This window comes from Hemicordylus capensis, chromosome 2, assembly GCF_027244095.1.
Source record: "Hemicordylus capensis ecotype Gifberg chromosome 2, rHemCap1.1.pri, whole genome shotgun sequence".
NCBI classification, from domain to species: Eukaryota; Metazoa; Chordata; class Lepidosauria; order Squamata; family Cordylidae; genus Hemicordylus; species Hemicordylus capensis.
This window is the reverse complement of record NC_069658.1, coordinates 98,587,454-98,602,354: the sequence shown is the minus strand read 5'-3', so window position 1 is coordinate 98,602,354 and position 14,901 is coordinate 98,587,454. Positions and strand designations below refer to the sequence as shown.

The 14,901-nt window shown below is 44.7% G+C and overlaps 1 protein-coding gene across 3 annotated transcripts in view; it reads right to left on the bottom strand.

Annotated features, from left to right (window-relative positions):
* RASEF (RAS and EF-hand domain containing) overlaps positions 1-12,522 on the bottom strand; it is a 53,014-nt gene extending 40,492 nt beyond the window's left edge. Inside the window, exon 1 of one of the 3 annotated variants that reach the window (XM_053303582.1) lies at positions 11,734-12,522. In XM_053303582.1, coding sequence (XP_053159557.1) covers positions 11,734-12,182 — 449 coding nt within the window. In that variant the 5' untranslated portion in view covers positions 12,183-12,522. Of the gene's footprint in view, positions 1-5,057; positions 5,093-8,835; positions 8,869-11,733 lie in introns of those variants that run through there. The other 2 variants (XM_053303583.1, XM_053303584.1) reach the window with 2 other exon arrangements.
* Between the last annotated feature and the right edge of the window lie 2,379 nt (positions 12,523-14,901).

Here is a 14,901-nt window from a genome sequence, read left to right as displayed (position 1 = left end):
CTCTAACCACTATACCACGCTGGCCCAATGCAAGAGGGAAGCCCTCCTATTCCATTTTAACAAATTAGTTTCCCTCTTGCTCCAAAACCAATATTATAAGATCATCTTAGGAAATTGTCACAACTCATAAGTAGAAATAATTTTTAACATCAAGGGCAGAAATACCCAAAAGGAAATGGGTAAGTTAGATATGAAGAGAACTGCATAATGATTAGTGAGAGCATGTACTACCTATGAAAACCTCATAGAAAATATATATACTAGACAACAAGGATTCAATTGCAGTACAGGAGAATTGTTAGAAATGTGGACAGAAACCAGCAGTCTTTAAACACATAGAGAAGAAATACAACATTATAAGAACTTTTCTGGAATGTTATAATTTAAAAAAATCTATTCAGTAAATTACAAACTATGAAAGTTTGAGCCCCTAATAACCTTGTTGGCAAAGCTAAAGATAGTTAAAGCATCCAAGATAATGCTGCCCTTATGTAATCAACTTGCTCCCCCATTTCCTCTGTTGCCCCCAGTGCCTCCCCATAAGATGTCTGTGAGTGCTGGGGAACTATCAGGGGCAAACACTGAGAAAATCAGGAGAGGGGTAGGTTGGAAAAAATCACTGCATGAGCAAAACGTTCTTAGACAAGGGCAGCACTGGCTCGAATGCTGACCAACATACAGGAAGGAGAGAGAGAGAGAGACAAGAGAGGGAGGGGTATGTATGGACAATCCATGTTGAACGACTGCCAAAATCAGCATTACAGAGAGAGAGCTAGGAAAAAAGAAGAGTTATGGCAAATTCAGTAGGTTATAGCGCTTAGCTTGCAAAGCAAGAAAAAGCTTGTGGCTTAGATCCTAAGACCAATGAGCAGAAGATAAAATGTATCCAAGCTGTGCCATGCGTTCTGATCCATGCACTAGAAGGCTCCTCACAATGTGAAGCCACAACATATTTGGTGTTGCGTTACAGTACAAGAAATATGGTGAATAAAGAAGATGCAAGCTGAGGCCATTAAGAGGTTTTGAGGAGAGCTTGTGCTCTATTTTGCACACAAACCTGTGCAAGAATGAACATCACTTTTTTCATGCAATGTTTTTCCAAAGACTGGGAACAGAAAAGGCTTTAAGTAGGCAGAAAAGGCTTTAAGTAGGCATAACAGCAGCTCTGGATCCAAGCCTATTCTATTATTAGAAAAGGTAAGCCAGCTTTAACACACCTTCTACAAGATGATATTTTTTTCTAAATATCTGCATCCACCAAAGTAAGTTATTTATGTAACTTCCTTTACACACGGAGAGACATGTGCATCCTCAGGGCTCATGCCCACGCACAGGCACTAAGTTATGTAATGAATATGATACATTTAAATGGTAATATGGGTTGCCTAAAGCCACCTAGTGGGTTCAATGCTCAGCTGCGGTTTGAAGCAGAACTTTCAGATCATTCCTCTGAAGTGACTTTAGATCAGGGCTGATCAACTTCGGCCCTCCTGCAGATGTTGGCCTACAGCTCCCATAATCTCTATTGGCCATTGTGGCTGGAGATTATGGGAGTTGTAGTTCAAAAACAGTTGGAGATATGCAGCCCTGCTTTAGATGAAGGAGGACATGTGTATTCAAAACAAGTCGGCTTCTCCAGATCTGCTTTCCAACACTTTCAACCACTTTGCCGGACACTTTTCAAGGGTTTCCCTTCAGGGAGCTGAAATGCAATCTGCAGTCCATTTGTTACCTACCCTGTATACTACACTTCCACCACACTCAGCTTCACACCCCTTAGAAACATAGGAAGCTGACTATACCATCAAACCACTGGTCCATCTAGCTCAGTACTGTCTACACAGACTGGCAGCAGCTCTTCCAAGGTCGCCGGCAGGAGTGTCTCTCAGCCCTATCTTGGAAATGCCAAGGAGGGAACTTGGAACCTTCTGCATGCAAGCATGCAGGTGCTCTTCCCAGAGTGGCCCCATCCCCTAAGGGGAATATCTTACAGTGCTCACACATGTAGTCTCCCATTCAATGTAAACCAGGCAGACCCTGCTTAGCAAAAGGGGACAATTCATGCTTGTTACAAGACTTGATCGGGGTGGCCAAACTGAGGATCTCCAGCTCTTGTTGGACTACAACTCCCAACCATTGTAGCTGGGAATGATGGGAGTTGTCGTCTACCTGGGGAGCCTCAGGTTGGCCAACCTTGAGCTAGCTCATAAACACCTTTCTCCCCTCCCCACTTCTGTCAGTACACTTTTTATTCTCAGGAGCCTGGAAGGAGCTTTGCATTGCTTCTGACAGAACTGCCTTTTGTTCTGCTCTCAAGTACGTCACAGCTGCTGCTCTTTGAGATTTTTCAGCTTCAAAGATCAAAACAAACAAGAGACCTGAAAGAAGGCGAGTGGAAAACTCGGCTTCCCTTCCCCTCGCTTTGCAGCCTGTGCTTGCTGTGCTCCTCTTGGAAGAGCTGCTGCTGTCAGAAACATATGGTGGTAATTGTGGGAGTTTACTTGGGTTATTTGTTCCCCAAACCACAACATGGTTTCATTGTTCCTCACTGGCCCAATTACAACTGTCAAGAGCTAGGATTCAGCAGACTCTGGTGGCTTACACATTTACACAACAGTAGTCAGGAGCAAGTTGTGAGAAATCAAGCCACAGGCAAACAGAGCACACACACCCCTAGAGGAACGCCGCAGGGAGCAGATGGATTCTTTCTAAATTAAAGGCGGCACAGGGGCACTCACCTGCATACTTATATGATGAATCTGCACAGCAAGATTTAAATTTTAAAAAGAACAAGTCAGCAATCCACAGGAACCGGGCGGGGACGACGACACACAGACATTTTAGAAACTACAATACATCTGCAAGGCAACAGCACATATGGACTTGTGCAAACTGTAATATGGAAATGTTCGCTAATTAGACTAATTTGCACAAAACTGGAGGCTAGGGGCATCCTGTGATCCATCAGTAGTGACCTCACTGGACTTTTATAACTGTACAGAATTTCAAAAAGCAAACATCTTTAGCTGGTGTACTATCTAGTAAGTTATCAGGTGTGTCATTTAAGGAAAGAGTTGCCTCCACCCTATGTTTCAGACCAGCTGCGATTAGGAGCACCTATATCTGCTTTTCATAGACATCAAGTTACTCAAAAATTGCAATAAATGTTCAGGAAGAAACCTTTGCAACCTGCTTCTTCCATGTTCCTACCATATTGTGGCTCTTTGTTAACATTAATTTCTGAAGGAGCAAATTATTCATTGTTGTTGACCTAGGTTCTGCTCTTTTGTTTGAGTTCCAAGCCTGTAAATTCTGAGCCAGAGGTGAGTCAGAACCAAGCCCTCAAATCCAATACCCCAAACCTCCAGAACATTCTGATTCACATAAACTCAGATGGCTTTCCAGGTTAAAGTCTCACCATATACAGTAAACTCAGCTGTGCCTGAAGCACCTTCCAACAAAACCTAATGGCTAGATGGGAAGTAAAAGATCATTAAGACAGGGACACTGACGGATATCTATACACCACCTTTCAACAAAAGTTCCCAAAGCAGTTGGTGTAAATGTAAATAAATAAAGATGGCTCCCTGTCCCCAAAGGGCTCACAATCGAAGAAGGAACATAAGACAGATACTAGCAACAGCCGCTGGAGGGATGCTGTGCTGGGACCTAGGAGTCTCAAGAGTTCTGAAGGTCATAAGCCATTCTAAAACCTGGCTTAACCAGAGTGCCAAGCCAGGACCAGATGGGCTTGAGAGGGTTCCCTTTCTCTTAAAGGAGGCTCACTGGTGCTGGTGAGCATGACGGGAATGGCCATCTCTATGCTGCTGTGGGAGCTGCAAGGAGTACTTGGACTTAGCAGAGGCTTCTCACAGGCCTATTACCCACTATCAGGCGGAGCAGAGGTGGCCTTAGCACGCTGGCCAAAAGGCTAGAAGGGACACAGTCTCAGATGGACAAACACAAGCTTCCCCACTCAGATCATGACTGCAGAGGCATGGGATTGCCAACAATACTGGTGCAATTGTGATTGGGTTCAGCTCTGACTAGCACTGTTCTGGATCATGCCAATGAGAGGTGGATTCTGTATACCCTCTCCACACACAGTGGTTTAAACCCTGCTCTGCTGAGAAAACAGACAGTGCAGTTTTACAGAAGTATATGGAGTAATTTACTAAAGCTACCTAGAATCAAGTATGATAGGCATGACATAAGATGCATTATTGCTTTTCCACCCCACCCCTTTTTTAAAATGACAGCCAGAAAGGGGTTCAATCAAGATTTGGACCATTAATCCTCCCCTCTCCCGACCCATGCTATTTTCCCCCATGGCATGCAGGAGGGATTAATGGCCCAGATCTAGAATCCACCACCCCCCGCCCTTGTCAAGGCCTATCCTCAACTCAGATTTGTGACATGCCAGTGTTTAACAAAACCATGGATGCTTCGTTCACCATGAAGAACTGTTGTATGAAGATTACTGGCAGAACCTAGATCCAGTAACCTTTAACTAGCCTCCTTACACTTACATGTTTCAAAGTGATCAAGAACAACAGCAATAATTTCATTACCTGTTCCTAGTATCTTACTTGATGTACTTTATGTAAGAGCATCACATTTTCTTTCGGTTGAATGAGTGCTAACACAAATCCCTGCTCCAACATTTTCATGCACTGAAATAGTCACAAAGATATTTTTGTTCATCATGCTGTTTGTGTATTCAAAAGTCCAAAGGAAGCAAGGATAAATATCCATGCACCAATTTCCCAGCATTCCTTGCATACCTTCCTATGAGGCTTCCATGACATCACTGGGCAGGATCCACAAATTCACAAATTTAGCTCACTAGCCAACCATTATTTGTGGTTGCCACTACTGCAATGCATCACATTTGGAATGACCTCTGAAGACTTATTGGAAACTTCAGTTAGTAACCTTGACAAGCCCTCTAGTGAGCAGGATACCTCACCACAAATCTCATTTGCACCTATTCCAGAAGATAAAAAACAGTAAGTATCCTTTCTGAGCAGAAGGGGAGGGCTCCCACTGATTCTTACCATCCCCATATCCCAGTGCAAATGACCAAAGACTTGCTTCTCTCTTAAGATTCCTGCCCATGTGCCAGAAAAGGATCTAAGGAAGAGGAAGAATTCATGGCAACCACAAATAAAGGCTGGCTAGCGAGCTCAATTTGTGGATCCCTGCCCAGTGATGTCATGGAAGCCACATGGGAAAGTATGCAAGGGATGCTGGGAAGTATAGCCCTTCCCACACTTTCCCCATAGAACCATATGGGATAACCTTGCCACTGGATTTTGTAGTAGCTGGGACTGGTTATACAGAATGTTCTTAAACAGCTACACTAGCTATCAGCCCATTTCTGAGCACAATTCAGAGTTCTGGCCCTGGCCTAAAAACCCCTAAAAGGTTTGGACCAGAATACCTAGAGGGGCACCTCCTACCATATGAACTCATCAGCCACTGTGTTCATCATCAAAGACTGCGCCTAGGTTGCCCCACCATCTGAAATCAAGTGGCTGGTCACCAGGAATAGAGTATTCTCAGCTCTGGCACCCTGATTATGGAATCCCTCACCAGTGAGGCTCATCTAACTACGAGTATGATGTTGCTTTGATATCAAGCAAAGATTAGTTCCCCCCGCCTATTCAGGCCTTTACATGATTGTTTTATTGCTGCTTCTGTGTGGTTTTATCTGTGTACAGTTTTTATGTTTGTATTTTATATATTTTAAATCAGATTTGTTGCCATATTTTTAGCTTAATACTTTTAACTGTCATTTTATTATTATTTTTTAACTTTTGTAAACTACCTTGGGATTGTTTTTAATGAAAGGCGGTATATAAACGGGTCTGTGGTTTTATCCACTCTACTGTAGCTTTACTGCTGTCTTGTTCTACGTGCAATTGTACACATTACATTGTTTTATTGTATGCCACCCTCATAGTTTACTGGAGGACAAGCTATACATTTTTTTAAACAAACAACCCCATTTTAGCAGAAAATTGCACCTGATGTGAAATTGTACAAATATTTTGGCCCAAGGCAGAAAATTACAGCAGCACTTCTGAATTTAAAGGAGAAAGATATTATTTCTAAACTTGCATTTACTCAAAGACCAAGATTTAAAGATATCTTTATCTCGGTATCTTCAGATACTAGACTGAATTGGCTGGTATCAAGTAGCTAATTCCTGTGTCTCTAGACCAGGGATGTCAAGTAGCTGTGGCCCTTCTGCAGATGTTGGCCTACAACTCCCATCATCCCTGGCTATTGGCCACTGTGGCTGGGGATTATGGGAGTTGTAGTCCAAAAACAGCTGGAGGGCCACAGTTTGACATCCCTGCTCTAGACACTAGAGCAGTTTCATGTCATTATTCCAGATGATGCAATGCATGAGAATTGCCTTTCAGTAGAAGCAAACCACATGTCTGTACACTTGTGCCAAACAAAGCTACTGCAATTCCCTCTACCACCCTATTAAGACAAAGTAGCCAGATCACATTCAAAGTACTATGACAGACACTGTAACCATGGTACTGAGATAAGGCCACCCACTAGAAGGAGATCGACTCTTACACAGAGACTCCCATCACGCATGGCTCATTCCACCACCTGCCTACTCAGCAGTCCTAGAGCGATGTGCTAGACCCCAACTGCATCTGAGCATCCTTGCATCCATGACCCATCACTATAAAATATCACAATTCTTAATTATTGGTGAATAGCTTAAGATATTGGTGAATAGCTTCTGCCTTTTAGGATCGACCACCAACAGTAAAGTATCCAGCAGTCAAGAAATATACTGCAGACTAGCATTTGGTAGGGTTGCAATGAAGGCCTTGGAAAGGATATTTTGATGCCGTGATGTGTCTACACCTACAAAGATTAGAATTGTTCAGACAATGGTTTTTTCCTGTGACACTCTATGGATGCAAAAGCTGGACTTTGAAGAAGCAAGATAGAAAAAGTATTGACACTTTTGAACTTTGGTGCTGGAGAAGACTTTTGAGGATACCATGGACAGCCAGGAAAACAAACAAATGGATCATAGAAGAAATCAATCCAGAATTTTCACTCAAGGCACAAATGACCAGGCTCAAACTATCATACTTCGGACACATTATGCGAAAACCTAGCTCCTTTGAGAAGTCCATAATGCTGGGGAAAGTTGAAGGAAAGAGAAGAAAAGGATGACCAGCAGCAAGGTGAATGGACTCGATTACGACAACAATGAATACACCTCTGAGAGACCTTAAAGGCCAAACTGAAGACAGATCATCCTGGAGAGAATCTATCTATGTGGTCACTAAGAGCAGACACTGACTTGACAGCACTTAATCAATCAATCATTGCACAACAGTCTTAAAAGGCTGGTAGTCACTTGAATAACATTGATTACATGTATGGATAGTTTAATCTGATTTGTATGTTTTAACTGTTAGATTCTGTTTTATTCTTGGTTTGTTTTATGCTGTAAACCACCTAGAGACTTTGGTAGTGGCGGCATCCACATTCATTATTATTATTATTAATTTGATTTCTATACCGCCCTTCCAAAAATGGCTCAGGACAGTTTACACAGATAAATAATAAATAAATAAGAGGGCTCCCTGTCACCAAAGGGCTCACAATCTAAAAGAAACAAGACAGACACCAGCAACAGTCACTGGAGGCACTGTGGTAGGAGTGGATAGGGCCAGTTATTCTCCCCCGCTAAATAAAGAGAATCACCACATTTAAAGGTGTCTCTTTGCCAAGTTAGCAGGGGTATTAGATAGATAGATAGATAGATAGATAGATAGATAGATAGATAGATAGATAGACAGACAGACAGATAGATAATTCTGGGCTGGTTCAGATTATACAGTTCCCACCACACATCGTTATGAAGAAGACGTGCCTTCTCAGAAGTGGCTTAAAGAAATATTTGGAACATGCGTATGGGTGCCTGTTTGAATGAGCAGTCATTCAAGAGCTGGTCTTGTGGTAGCAAGCATGACTTGTCCCCTTAGCTAAGCAGGGACCACCCTGGTTGCATATGAAAAGGAGACTTGATGTGTGAGCACTGTAAGATATTCCCCTTAGGGAATGGAGCCGCTCTGGGAAGAGCAGAAGCTTCCAAGTTCACTCCCTGGCTTCTCCAAGATAGGGCTGAGAGAGATCCCTGCTTGCAACCTTGGAGAAGCTGCTGCCTGTCTGTGAAGACAATACTGAGCTAGATAGACCAATGGTCTGACTCAGTATATGGCAGCTTCCTATGTTCCTATGAACAGTCCCCCCACGTGATAAAGAGATATGCCGAGTTAGGGTATCGGGAGGATGTCTCAATGGGCATACTCAGCTCATTCCCTTCCTAATCACGTGTTGGGTGCTGTTTCATCTGAACCAGCCATCTATATAAACAAAATGCATCAAAGGGTTAAGTGAAATCTATAAGTTTGAACAATTTACAAGCTTCTGATTGGATAACAAGAGCAGGAGAAATCTACATTACATAGCTCTTGCACCTCCATGTTATAGTACAAGTAACACAGAGATTGTGAGTACAGAAACCCTAAGCAGCAGGACCTCTGTTCTGGTCATGGAACAGATGAAGGATCGATATGGGACTGTGCATGGGCTGACTACACCCAACCAACACGCACCAGACCAGCAACAACCCCAGAATCTGCCACTGGTATGGTTCTGAGTTTGCAAGGGTAAATGGAACTCTGAACGGAGAGAAGCAGCTTGGTGAAGGAGCAGCAGTAGAAAAGCAGCCAGTGAGGAGAACAATTCAACACCAACACCATCTCCCATCTTGCCAAAAAATACCTCCTTCCTAAAACAAGCAGTCATCACTACATAACCTGTAGTTTGGCCCTAAGGAAGCTCTTTCCTGCCCACAATATTGTTGGAAGCTCCAGTTCAGGCCTGCTCAAATCCGGCCCTCCTGCAGATGTTGGCCTACAATTCCCATAATCCCTGGCTATTGGCCACTGTAGCTAGGGATTATGGGAGTTGAAGTCCAAAAACAGTGGGGCGGGGCAACATTGAGCAGGCCTGCTCCAGTTGCATCATCTGTTTGCACCTTCTACAGAGACCATTAGGAGCATTAGGAGCAGAGACAGTGAGGAGGGGCCTTCCTCTTTATCCTGTCTCTTTTTGTCTGTCTGTCTCTCTCTCTGCTCTGGCTTTCTCCGATTGGCACACTGTTACTCTCAGGGGCCTCTCACTTCCTCCTTCTTGTTCCCTGCTGTGCCTGCATTCTCCATTAGCCATGTGGCTTCTTTCTCTCCCTCTCTGCTCTGCACTATAAAGACAGAAAGCTCAGGGACACAGGCTTTCTATCAAAGTATATAACTTCCCTAATAAACTTTGCTAGCTTTTGAACCTGAAGCTGTCTCAAGGTATTCTTTAATGGCTTGCTCTTCTCACACACATTTGCTCTGCTGTAACTGTGGTAAAGCTCCCATACTGCACAGCAAGCTGCCAATTCAAGCAAGAGATGTGTGCACTCACTGCTTCTGAGCCTGCACATCACAGCTTGGGTGTGTGAAATGGCTATCGCAGATCCGCTATCAGAGTCTTCTTATTGCATGAAGAGTACTTAGCCATGAAGGCAAACACAACACTCATCACTTGATCATTTTATATTTACCACCTCATATTTATATCCTGCCTGTCCGGTATTGACTGGAGGGGCAGGACACAAATATTTTAAAAAATAATAATCACACACATAAGACCTCATTCTGAAAGGAGCTCTATTTTGTGCTTCTAATAGTGTTGAATGAGAACTGATGTTCATAACCTTGTTGGATACAAAGAACTATAGGTCGAACTGCAATCTTTGATGTGTTAACATTTACATCTGAAAGTTACTGTGGTCAATGGTTTTTTTTTCTGTTTGTCAAGCAGTTACATGGCTCTCTGAAAGGACCACAATATTTGCATATGTAACCAGTTTTGCTTTTGAGCTGTTTCTGCTTTGATGACACAGGAAGCAATTTTATTGTACCTCGAAAAAAGAAAAAGCACACACACACAGGAAGAGTGTGGCATGTAAAGAGTCTACACCAGGGTTTCTTAACCTTGGGCCCCAAGATGTTGTTGGACTACAACTCCCATCATCCCCAGACATGGCCTTTGTGGCTGAGGATGATGGGAGTTGTAGTCCAACAACATCTGGGGACCCAAGGTTAAGAAACCCTGGTCTACACTAATCCTATTCCAGTTCCAAGACAGAAGACTGCAGTTTGGATATTCCTACTATAGCCCAGAGCCACAACGCAGTACAGATTCCATGGCATATTTTCACAGCAGCCAGAACAACATAGGCATGGACTTTCAGACCTGCCTTAAGCAACAGCTACTCTTGCCATTTCACCTGCAAAGAGAGTATATCCCAAGAGTCCAGCATAAAAGGAACGGATTCATGATATCATCTCATGTATTTCTTCAATTTGTTTACTGTCCAGTGGATGGAGAGGAGGGGTGTGGGCAAGGAACACCACTTTGGAATTGGTTCTGCAAGCTTTTATAGAGCTGGGATGGTTTTAAATAGCCAGTTATTCTCTTCCAAAAGAAGAGGTATTCTTTTAAAGTAATGGGAGATGCCCTGAAATCCGAGATGAGCAGCCCTGTTTAGCAACGTGGCACCTTATAGGCTTCAGAGCATGAGAGATTTCAAAAGGCATGGATAATACAAAAGAGCCTTTAAGATGCCCCTGCCATGATTATCTTTCCCCTAGAAATCTGTTGCAGCCTAACTGAAAGAGTTGCAGCATTACCTTACTCCATCTTCAAAAGTGGACCTTAACTGGAGTGTGGCAATTATCACAGAGACACTGGGGTCAGAGGAGAGGCTGGTGTTCTGAAAAATAGGCATGAGAACCAGTGTTGTGCCACCTGTGTTATATGCAGGGGCGTAACTACCATTAGGCAAGGGGAGGCAGTCGTCTTGGGGCCCCACTGCCTCGAGGGGGCCCCCCAGAGGCATATCACATGACTCCCCACCCGCCCATGTTGCACCCCCTATGAATTATGTTGAGTCTCTTGGAGATCGGCAGGAGCAGAGAGTAAAAAAACTAGATTCAATGTGAACTGGATATTCACCGTATTCATAATGGGGATGTGAGTGTGAGTGCACTATATATTGTGAAGTGTGTTTGTGTGTGTATATCAGCGAGGGGCCCATTTTAAAATCTTGTCTCTGGGCCCCCTCCAACCTTGCTACACCCCTGGTTATATGGAGCTAGACAACATATAATCTGGAATGTGTTCTCCATATTTGCCAAGTTGCAGGAGCTTAGAAATCAAGCCTTTTTGCCCCAGAAGCCCTGCCTCATTTTCTAAGATTACAAGCAGCAGTAAAGGGAATGCCCACAGGGTTCAGATCACCACCTTGTTCGTGGCAGGAGCTCTGGCCCTTTAAAGCATCCAATCCTTGACAAATGCACAATCCACAGGTGCTGCCGCCTTCCCCATCACTGCAGCTGCATCTCCAAGTTCCGCAAGGGTTTTGCGTCCCTGTTATTTGGGTTTTAAAGGCACATGGCCACTGACAGGAAAAGGTGGCAACCCTACTCTGCATGCGTTCAGAAGCATTGTTACCCATCTCGCACCTCGGCTGAAACCGAAAACAGGTGCTGAGGCCAAGCCCGGAATGTTGCCTTCTGCGGAGCGTGTTTTCTCTCTCTCCCTGGGTGAGAAGAAGGGCGGGGGGCTTACCTGGGGATGTAGCCTGCCTCTTCCCCGAGCCGAAGCTCGAATTCCCGCCAAGCCTGACTCGGCTCCATGGCACTGGCTGCCGCCGCCCCAGCCAAAGCCTCGAGGGCATCATCATCCACATCCAGCTCAGCCCCCTCCTCCTCCTCCTCCTCCGACCGCTCCCCTCGGGTGCCTCGCCGCCGTTGGTGCTGCTGCGGCCGTCTCTGCCGCTGAGTGGCGCCGCGGAATGCGCGCGCGAACTCGTGGAAAGTGATGGCCCCGTCGCGGTCGGTGTCCAGCCGCTGGAAGATCGCCTCGGCTTCCGCCGGCCGGACCCGCAGCTCGGCGCACAGCGAACCGAATTCGTCGCGCTCGAGCCGGCCGGAGCCGTTCGCATCGCAGGCCAAGAAGATCGAGCGCAGCCGCGACACCTCGTCCAGCTCCACCTGCCCTCCCTTACCGGACCCCATCACCGCAAGAGGAACCGGCAGCAGCAGGATCCGGCTCCGGGAATGCGAAACGGTGGAGAACAGGCGCCGCTGTCCGCGCACAGTCACCGACTTGGTGCGTTGCCCTCAAGGGCCGCCCCTCCCCTGCTCCACCCCCCTGGGCTCAGAAAGTTCTTCCAAGAGTTGATGGCCTCCGCTGCGGGGTTTTCCAGCACCCAGCCTGATGAAGCCACTTTGCGACTGGGAGCTGGATATCGCCCCATGGTAAACAAACACCTCCCAGTCCCAAGATCAACCCAGCAAAAAGACGCAACCTTGGCTATTACGTCGGTCGGGCGGTTTTGTTCGGCAGCGGCGAATCCCGCCCCACGGCGCGCATGTTTCTTTGCAGTCAGCTCAATAGCTCTGGGTCCGAAAGTGGCAAAAGAGGGCTCAGGAGTGTAAATTATTTCCACGCCGTCGAATTTAGGTTTGTTGCGAACAAATCCGTTTACAACCCGTTATAAGGTTTTAAGGATCCTTACTTTTAAGGATCCCAGTCCAGGACACTTATAAACAGGTGTGACTTTCTTTCCCAGACAGCTTCTTCCCAAGAGTAAAAGAGGTTTCTCTGGAAATCATAACTCTTTTTGTTTATCTTGGACAAACATAGCTACTTGTCTAGTGCTTCCTGTAAAGTCATCCATGAAAAATCCCTTCACTGGCGCAAACAGCGAATGTTATGTCGCTCGCTTACCTGCTGCTGTAGTTGTGTGGGCGCTTAGCTGGAATTTGAAAGTCATTTCTGTTGAAGACAGCGTGGCTTAGTTTTGAGAGTGTAAGGCTGCACTGGAAGAGCTAAAGATATTTCTGTTGCCTAGCTAGAGAGTCTTTCCAATGTTCTTCTTATCTTTTGCTGGGAGAAAAAGATCGTTTTCCGTTGAAAGGGTTGGTAACCTAGAGAAAATATGTTTGAGTCACATTAGGAAATCTATATTGCATGAAGCACACGGTTTCATGTCATGATTTGTGTTTTTGTGGTCAAGCAAAATCTGGGATTACCTTTTTGAGATTAGTGGACAGGCACAGAGGATTCGTTAAGATTATTTGTATGATGGTACTTCCTTGTACATGGTGACAAGCAAAAAAGAGGTCCTTGCCCCAAGAATCTTACAGTCTAAATGTTGACAGAAGGAAAATAAATGGTGGGAACACCAGAGACGAATGTGAGCAAATGCAGCTCTTAGGTGTGAAGTTTTTATGCTTACTCAAAAGTAAGTCATAAGAATAAAAGGCATCTTGCCCCTGTGGCCAGAGATGGTCTATAGCCCTCAGACCTAGGCCGTGTGTGTGTGTTTGAGAGTAATCCCTACATAATTCAGTGGGGGTTACTCTCTAATACCACCCCCCACACACACACACACAAAAGGATTGCAGATCTTATCAACCAGTGCTTGGAGATGCCGTCCCTCTACTACCCATTTCAGTATTTAATCTTTGTTAAAATAAAGCAAAACAGTTTACTTAGTAGCTTGTGCACATCCAAAGAGCAGATGGGGCAGCAGGGAGATACACCAGCGGGGGGGGGAGCAGAGGGAGGGATAAATGCACCCTCCCCTTCCCTTAAAGTTGTCCAGCCCCCGCCTTCGAACCCCTCGATCCGCTGGTGTCCGAACCGTAAAAGGGCCTCCGAACAGGTTTGTGCACATCCCAACTCCCCAAAGGGAGTCCATTTTGGGATGGTTTCCTACCCTGTGTCATATTTTTTTTTAATTAATCACATATATATCATAACTGGTCAGAGGCCATACTTGTGCAGGTAAGAGGGCATAACAACAAGGGCATAACCAGGAGTGCAGTGGTTTGCTTGTTTACACACATTTATGTAGCTGGGGATAGAAATCTACCCCAATACTGTACCCAGAAGAGGGTTAAATACAGTTGACCAAAATGTTTCTAAACCCTCATTAGTTGTTATGTAAGTTTCAGTATCCAAGTATTTAAACCACTTTGGAAGTTTTCACAGTTGACACAAATCTGGCTTTTGTCTTCCCTATGGTTAGCACTTAAAGGGTGTGGGGAAAGCCTATAGGCTAAATTGTGCATTCACTTTTAAGTGACTCTTGAAATGTTCAAGAAATGACTTTGAGTCAGACTGTTAGTTCATCCAGCCCATAACTGGCAACAGCTGTAAAAAATTTCAGACAGAGTTCTCTTCCTGAGGTGCTGTGGCCTGAAATCCTTTAAGCAGATATGACAGGAACAGAACTTGGGAACTTTATGTGAGCTGCAGCACTACACTATACATTAGCAATAGCAATAGCACTTACATTTATATACTGCTCTATAGCTGGAAGCTCTCTAAGCGGTTTACAATGATTTAGCATATTGCCCCCCAACATTCTGGGTACTCATTTTACCGACCTCGGAAGGATGGAAGGCTGAGTCAACCTTGAGCCCCTGGTCAGGATCGAACTTGCAAACTTCTGGTTACAGGGCAGCAGTTTTACCACTGCGCCACCAGGGGCTCATGTTGCTTATGGTCTACATTTAGGCAAACTCTGAAAGGACATTTATACAGAAAGACTTCATTTAATTCAAGGAGCTATTTTGCTGACTATTATTACTGTTTAAAATGTTTTGAAATTTTGATGTTTAAAAAGCTCTAGTAAAGTGGGTGACGTCTAAAAATTGAACAGGCTGACCTTTTAGCTTGCGGAATAGTGTACTCAAGTACTTCAGGGAATCCAGAAAAGGAAGT